General features: G+C 39.2%; 2 protein-coding genes across 2 annotated transcripts in view; both read left to right on the top strand.

Annotated features, from left to right (window-relative positions):
- The window catches only part of cenpi (centromere protein I), an 8,625-nt gene extending 3,013 nt beyond the window's left edge, over nucleotides 1–5,612 (top strand). The window contains exons 8-20 of the mRNA XM_008326445.3: nucleotides 86–248; nucleotides 736–867; nucleotides 1,191–1,311; nucleotides 1,402–1,496; nucleotides 1,590–1,707; nucleotides 2,611–2,675; nucleotides 2,780–2,889; nucleotides 3,044–3,179; nucleotides 3,289–3,413; nucleotides 3,576–3,624; nucleotides 4,122–4,340; nucleotides 4,604–4,642; nucleotides 5,018–5,612. Of these exons, the coding sequence (XP_008324667.1) occupies nucleotides 86–248; nucleotides 736–867; nucleotides 1,191–1,311; nucleotides 1,402–1,496; nucleotides 1,590–1,707; nucleotides 2,611–2,675; nucleotides 2,780–2,889; nucleotides 3,044–3,179; nucleotides 3,289–3,413; nucleotides 3,576–3,624; nucleotides 4,122–4,340; nucleotides 4,604–4,642; nucleotides 5,018–5,101 (1,456 nt within the window). The 3' untranslated portion in view covers nucleotides 5,102–5,612. The remainder of the gene's footprint in view (nucleotides 1–85; nucleotides 249–735; nucleotides 868–1,190; nucleotides 1,312–1,401; nucleotides 1,497–1,589; nucleotides 1,708–2,610; nucleotides 2,676–2,779; nucleotides 2,890–3,043; nucleotides 3,180–3,288; nucleotides 3,414–3,575; nucleotides 3,625–4,121; nucleotides 4,341–4,603; nucleotides 4,643–5,017) is intronic.
- A 145-nt stretch (nucleotides 5,613–5,757) lies between these two features.
- The window catches only part of LOC112488207 (uncharacterized), a 38,934-nt gene continuing 36,735 nt past the window's right edge, over nucleotides 5,758–7,956 (top strand). The window contains exon 1 of the mRNA XM_025063344.1: nucleotides 5,758–6,427. Within this exon, the coding sequence (XP_024919112.1) occupies nucleotides 6,043–6,427 (385 nt within the window). The 5' untranslated portion in view covers nucleotides 5,758–6,042. The remainder of the gene's footprint in view (nucleotides 6,428–7,956) is intronic.

The following is a 7,956-nucleotide window of genomic DNA, read 5'->3' as shown; positions in this document are numbered from 1 at the left end:
TTTTAATCATTTTCAGGATAAGGTGAAGGGTGTTTTTTTTTTTTTTTTTCTCTTCGGCTTTGTGGATAATACGCTCTGGTGGCGTGCTGGTCAAATTGCATGTTTTCTCTTCGCTACAGATTGAATTTAAAAACCATAACTCTCCGTGGAAGTCAGCGCTGATGGCCGTCCAGAAGAGGAACGGTAGTCAGGTGGCTTGCAGCAGCCTGCCGTTTACGCTTGCGAATAAGAGCAACGTACGGAAAAGGGTGAGATCATCTGTTTTGTTTACATCTTAAGATTGAGACCCCGGATTTCCCTAATTTTTAACGTCATTCGGCTGCTTTTGATATCCCCATCCGCACCTGTATTCCAACACTGCCCAGAATCTCGCACCAAGACAGGACTCTACTGCTGCACTAACTTCTCTTTTTGTCCTTTATCACAACATCCAAACTTCTTTTCTTTCACTATTGTTGCCTGGCAACTCCATCATCCATCATCCTTTGTTGAATATATCCAGTATCTCTACCTCAGCTCCCTAACCTTATCTCCAAACTGCTACACCTTAACAGCTCCACTCTGATCTGCTCATGCCTAATTCTGTCCATCCTGGTCACTCGCAAAAATTCCACGACACTCAAATCTCTCTGATTTCTACCACTTCTCTATATGTCTATTTGTCTATTCCTAAAAATATTTAAAAGAGAACTACATTTTTTTTCTCTAATTATGGGATATGTACGTATTTTTCAGAAACACATCCACCTGCAGTTTCCTGCTGTGAATTCTGTTATGAACAGAGACGCCTCCTGCAACAACAAACTTGTTCCACTGCAGCAGATCAACTCCTTCTCTGAGCTTCTAAAGAATCTGCACCGAATCGAGGTAAAGTGTCCTTCACTTTGTTTCTCTCTTTGGTTCTGTTTCTATTATCCACGTGAATTGTGTAAGACATGCTGACGGCCGCTACGGGGCGCTGTGACATTGCTTTTGAACCACTGTTAAAGACAGCGTTTCTTTCATGTTATTGATCCATATATAAATAGCTTTTTTAAAAAAAAAAAAACAAACAAACAAAACGATCTAACTAAGTAAAGCAACATGATGTCACTGGCACAAAAACCAACATGACCGACACAGTCTGATGTAACTTGGGAAAAAATGACCGACACAGTCTGATGTAACTTGGCCTTTTGTTTCTGCCACAGCTCCCAGCTCAGATGGGATCACTCCTGACCTCCGGTGTGGCCCTGCACTACCTATACTGTGTTCAGAGCGAGTCGGCTCTCCTACGTCTCAACTTCTGGCTTGGTTTTGCCCTCCAGGAAGGTGTGTGTGTGTGTGTGTGTTTGAAACAGAGAACCTAAATGTTTCTGCTCCTATTAATTCTTGTCTTTTTTGTTTGTTTTTTCTGCTCAGATTTTCTCTTCTGTTCTGACGGAAAAGGCTTTCAAGAGTCAGAGGAAGCGGTTGAGTTTTTGGACAAATTGCTGTCCGCACAGCACTTTCTCCAGGTGGGCTTCATGTCTGTTTTTTTTTGAGAACCTTGACTCAACATATCTTCTGCAGCACACTCATTCTGTTTCCAATAACACCCACCTCACCAGGAATCATTTGCCAGCACAGAGGTTTTCCTCTACAAGTTCCTGACAGTTTGGGACGGTTCGCTGTTTCGTCCGCAGATCTTCAGTCTGCTCAGCCAGATTCCTGTCATTCCCAGCTCCAGTAAGTCTTCACATTGGTTTTAGTTCCTGCAACTAGACCTATATCAACTAGATCAGTGGTTCTCAAACTGTGGTACACGAGCGCTCTCTAGTGGTACGTGGGGGGACATTCATATTTTCACATTTTCATTTTACATTTTCAATTGAATAAATCTGAAACGTACCACGCACAATTAATACAACAAATGACCATCATAATGAATAAGTACAGAGTACTTACAAGAAGAACACAACGACACGTCCAAAAAACATTATTCATAGTATATTTCCAAATTAATTAATTTTCTATGCTTGTATGACATTAACCTTTAGTTTTTGACTATAGTCGTATTAGTGACATATATTGTAATTTTTTAAAAATTTTTTTCAAAAATAATAGGAAATCTTTTCAAACCCTTTAGTTTTTGACTATAGTCATATTAGTGACAAATTTTGTAAATTTTAAAATTAAAAAAAAAAATTCAAAAATAATAGGAAATCTTTTCAAACAAATATGAACTATATAGTTTAAAAAACAAACAAAAATAAAAACAGAAATAAAGCAAAAAAGCTCCAAAACGTAAACTGCAGTTGACCTTATGTTAGCTTAAAAATAGTCAAAGAAAAACCCCCTAAAATAGGAAATAAAAATACTATAGTACTATATAGTACTGTATAGTACTGTACCTAATACAATAGGTACAGTTCACTCAAATGGCAAACTAAAAATAAAGGTTTAAAGTTGGCATTAAAGATAACATTACATTTTGACCAAAAGTGTTAAATCATAAGAAAACAAACCAAAAAACAAAACAAAACACTAATAACAAAAATGTTTTTCTGAAATCATTAAAATCTCAGTCAACAGCTTTGGTTTGGCAAAAATGAAAAACTGAACATTTATTATTTTTTTTCTTCATTGCAGAAATAAAAGAAATTCTGCTGCAGCCTCTCGCACAGCTCTTCTTCACCTCGTCTGTGGTGTTCAAAGTAAGATCTTTTTTTTTTTTTTTTTCGAATCACTTTCCATTTCTAGAATTTGTTTTACATTAGCGTTTCATTTGTTGCTGCCGTGTCTGTGTTTGTGTACGCAGTGTGAGGTTATTGAGTGTCTGAACAGCATGCTGTCCAGTTGGCTGATTTGGCACATGGTGAACGTTCGGGAGGATGAGCTGGACATTACTCTCAGCAGTCACTCTACCATGTAAGTTTTTACACGCCGGAGTCCTAAATTTACTTAGACCACAGCTTAAATGTGTTTTAAATGAGTCTAACCTCCAGTCCACTCTCCTCCCTCACTTCCTGTCTGACTTCTTCTAACCCTCCTGTCTACTGTATTTTGTCTTTTCCCCTTACAGAAACATGTCCTTGTCGGGGTTCATGGACTCAGTGTTGGAGCTGATTCAATTTGTGGGCCACATCTCCTCTGTTGGTCTTCAGTTTGAAAGCAGCAGCACCCTCCTCCTGAGGTTCATCCTGGACTTTTATGAGACGGTATATCAGCTCGTTGACACTTGTTTTTTTTTTTTTCCCCCCGCGCCCGTCTTTCTCCTGAAATGTGTTTGTGATCAGTTACTTCCATCTTTCCTTTATTTGCAAACAGGTGTGTGACACGTACCTCAAATTTGGACTTCCTTTAATTGTGATGCCGCCTCCTGGTGTTTTCTATCAAGCTCTGTTTTCCATTGACCCCGTCAGCGTGGATCATCTGGCCTTCATCATGTTCAGGTCAGAACTCCGTGTTGCTTCGATTGTTTAAAAATAAACGTTTATCTCAGCTGATGAATATTACTCCAGCATTATGATATGAATATAATAATAGGATTCATAACATGATTTAAAAAACACAGAACAAGCAGCAACTGATCCGATCTATTTTTAACTGTTTAGGTATAAGGAGAACTTGACTGCGGCCAAGACTCAAGAAAAAGCACCAGAGGTAACTTTTCTAACAGATGGAAGACGTGTTTCATACTTTTATCATCCCACGGCTTGAGTCGGAAAGTCTTGTTCTCTCGTTCTGTTTACATTCACCAGTGCTATTTTTGCGTTGCTTGTCAGACCAATGGGTTCCATTTTTTATTTTGCGATATATAATATGTAGTTGTTTCAAATTTCCGACCTACGGGCAAAATTGAAGTTACGTCGGCGCTAGGAATTTGAACTCCAAAGTAAGTTGATGACCCCATATCTATATGTTTATATTTATATATATGTATGTATGTATATATATATGTGTGTGTATATATGTATGTATATATATATATATATAAGAAGGAAATCGAATTACGTCGTGCTGTACGAACGGAATTCCGACGCAAGTCAAGGACCCCAGTATATATTTGATATACATGGAGCGTTATAATAAATATTGATAAGTTTAATGAAATGTCAAGATGTGAACATTCTGTTTCTCCCCTGTCTATAATCTCCCAGAATGCTTTTCACATCAGCCGGCAAACGTTCCACGAGTTCAACCACTACCTGCAGGTCTTGGTCAACTGCCTGTGGAATTCCAAGCTAATTCATCCCAAAACTGGTTTACAACTGAGAGAGGAGCTTTTGGCCGAGACCAAAATACCAGACTACAGGCGGAGTTTTGACTTGGTCCATCACCCTGCTTTTCTCAGCTATGCCGTGGATTTCCACCAGAGAGTAAGTGTGTGTGAGTGGGTTAAAGAAATCTAGGTCTTGACGTTGCAAAACACGTCCTTTGGGAGAAGTCCTCTCATCATGTCAAACAGTTAAAGCCCGGTGTCTTTCGTGTAGCTTCATGTAGATGTAGCTAGCTCCATCCATGAATATCTGGTGTCTGTGGCGGAAACAGACTTAGGTTCTTCGTTTCTTTTGTATTTATTTCTGCCTCTTTCAGAGGATTGCCTAATGATTCTAAATATTTATGTACTTTTCTTTAACAGTGTTGGCCTGAGAAGGAGCTGGACCTCGGCTGTATCAAGGTTTGAAGAAACTTTTTTGTTGTTGTTGTAAAACATGAATGAACAATAGGGATGTTTGATTTTAAATTTTTTCCCCATAACCGATATGCCGATATTGTCCAAAAATTTAATTTCCGATACCGATATCTGTAGCCGTTTGGGTTAAAGGCGGAGGACACATTTCGTTGTGTGCTATGTCACAATGACAATCTTTCACTTTGACTTCTAAACTATTTGTAGGTCACATCCCAGGCATTGGTGTTGGGGTTATATCGGTCAATGATATTGGTTGATATTATCGGACATCCCTACTAAATATCGGAACATTTTCACACTTTATATTTCAATGATGAGATGTGTAGAGATGCTCACTTTGCCACTCTGTGTGTGTTCCAGACGTTTCAGTTCTGGAGCTGGTATCTTCAGTACCTGTACAGTCAAGGCTACGACGGTCTTCAGCGCATCGTTCCACTATCATAGTACATAGGACAATGTCTGGTGTGACCGCATGAGAGACATCAGGATTTTACTACTTTCCAATCTGGCTTGTAAAATAAAATTCAGTTTTAGTGTTTTTGTTGTTGTGTAAATAGATTCTGTTTTTTTTTTTAACACAGAAGGTTGGAGCAGGACCAGGTCAAGAAGTTTCGGCAGTACGTGTGTTGAGATGTCAATGCTTTTTTTCGAAGGAAATCAAATCCTCATTTTTGTTGTCTTCCTTCACTTTGACCTCGCCCCTGCCCTTGTACAGTTGAATTGTTTCATTGTTTCATGTTGTTTTTACTCAATTTAAAAGTACCAATTTGAACCACTTTCCTTGTGTAAACCTTGATGACCGTCAGCTCACTGCGTCCTCACATTCCCATTTTCTCAGCTTTCAGACATTTGGGGTTTAACATTCATTAAATAATGACTTCTTTGCTAAACTCATTCTCAAAGGACAGCCTTTTAATTTAAGTTCTGAAAATAAAACTGCAAAGTCAAACTGTTTGAGAAATATAAGAAGTCTTAATGTGGTTTTGTTTTTACACCAATAACGGCAGCTTTAAAGAATTACGTAAGTTCAAGTTTTCATCATTTTAATTTGTGTTGACAACTAGGTAGAAGTAAAATGCGGAAAACAACACACACGGGGGCTTTTCCAGAAATTTCAACCATTTTGTTTTATTTAAATGACCTGAAAAGGTTATTTATTACCTACTCCCTCCCTCCCTCCCTCTCTCCCCCTCTCTCTCCTCCTGTCATCCACTCTCAGTTCAGTGCTGTCGTATACATCCCACTCCTGTTTCTTCTCCTCTCAGCTCAGAGAAACGGAACTTTCTGCCTCTCCTCCAGAATGTCCAACATCTACAGATGAAAAAAATGAAGCTCTATGCTTTCAGCTGACATGTTTGCCGCTTTACATCAGTCAGGAAATGTGAATGAGCGGAGCATTTGCCAAGAAAACAGCGTCTCAGTCCAGACAGGACCAGAGCTTTGGTCCGCATCCGAATCCCTCCTCCGCTCCGGTCCTCACTGTTGCGGCTGCTTCCGTCCCTCTCACCACCGTCATACCTCCTCCACCCTTTCCTCTCACTTTCTTGTGCTGCTCGTGTTTCTCCTTCAGCCGCGGCTCTCCATCTCATGTCAGGATTTTCCTTCAGCTGAGTCCAGCCGCTCCAGCAGAACCCAACCCGAGTCGTTTAATGAGAAGAGCCATAACTACGCAGAGCCGGCGTATCTCCGAACCTGCCTTGCCTCAACCATTTCCGGACCTGTTTAAACTCAGCCCGGTCCACTTGAATGCGGCTCCGTCGGTGACAGAAGGTAAAGACTGTGTCTTTGTTTCTATTCATGTTTTTTTTTTTCTTCTTCTGTTTTTTTCAGTGTACAGTGAACACGTCAGTTAATGTATTTTGGGTTTCAAACAGACTAGATAAAGCAAACGGTGTGGCAATTGAAATGCGACACGTTTCTGGTCTCGGTCCAGTTCAGTATTTATGTGGAGTGTTTTAATTCGGACCACCGACATTTGTGTGTGTGTGTGTGTGTGAGGGAGAAGGAAAGACTGTGTGCTCTTTACCGAACCTCACCTTCGTGGGTGAGAAAGAGAGGGAGGAGACACGTGAATAAAACACCAAGGTTGTTTGTTGTGAATGAACCAGGTTCTTATTAACTCGGCGCACGTTACGGAATTCACGTGTGTCACGTCCTGTGACGAATTAGCGCTGATATTTGGAGAGTTTTCAGTTCTGATAGCAGGCAAGGGTGTGTGAAAAAAATACGAGTGCAGTATTAAGAATGTTTAGGACCGGTTACAGCTGCAAACAGCAACACCCGGCGTTGACTGTACACGTCAGGTTAACATAGTTCCAGTAGCCGACTGTTGGACATAGTTCTTACTTAAATTCTGGTCGAACTCAAACCAAGTTGTAGTTGCTTGAGAGCAGTAGCTAATGGTGATTATTCTTAATATTTATTTGCCAGCGTTGATGTAAAAACAAAACAAAACCATAGTTTAGAAATATAATATATATATATATATATACAAATATATATATTAGCACTTTGGTTTTTGGTTAGCTGCAGCACCGTTAGCAACTGTTCCTATAGCCACTGAGCTATAAATGAGTTGGTATCGTGCCGCACAGAAAGACTAACATTTTATCAATTTATTTTTTATATTATATTTTAGTTTTTATAGAATTTCATTTTCGAAAACGATTTATCTCGTCTTTCTCCCGTCTACCTCTCTAAAAACAAACAAAAAACCTGCCCCCCTTTTTTAGGTACATTTAAATATTAAGAAAATAGTCATTTTAGTTACCGGTAAAAATGGTCATGTAAATCTAATGTAAATATAATAATAATCACAATTAAGATGAAATTACATCATCATATATGCAATAATTATGCTATAGTTGATTTTTGTGGTCTTTTTTTGTTGTTTTGCACATGCACACACAACCCTATAGGGTCTGTAGAAAAATTGTCTCGCAAAAAACTGCTTCGTTGCTTTACCTGATTAATAATTAGCCGACTAACCGAGATTATATACTATTTTATACATCATTCCTGTTGGCTGCTACACAACCTCCGTTTTACCCAGTATCTGAAGGTTTTGTTCTGTGTTCCAAGGCGTGTGGTCACAGATGGTAGGAAATTGCTTCCATTGCAGTGTCTCCTTCTCTGATGTAGCTGTGACTCAGACATGTCCTGTTCATGTCTCATGTGAAGTGAACAGTTACTCTCCTTCATATTTTCCTTCTCCGTTGTGAATGTGTGGTAGTCGCAGGGTTAAAATGTAATTAAAAAATTAATGCTATACTTTCTTCATTTTTTTTTGCAGTTTTATA

Source organism: Cynoglossus semilaevis, chromosome 15, assembly GCF_000523025.1.
Source record: "Cynoglossus semilaevis isolate Cse_v1.0 chromosome 15, Cse_v1.0, whole genome shotgun sequence".
Classification (NCBI taxonomy): domain Eukaryota; kingdom Metazoa; phylum Chordata; class Actinopteri; order Pleuronectiformes; family Cynoglossidae; genus Cynoglossus; species Cynoglossus semilaevis.
The sequence above is the reverse complement of the archived record's forward strand: the minus strand, read 5'-3'. Positions and strand labels throughout refer to the sequence as shown.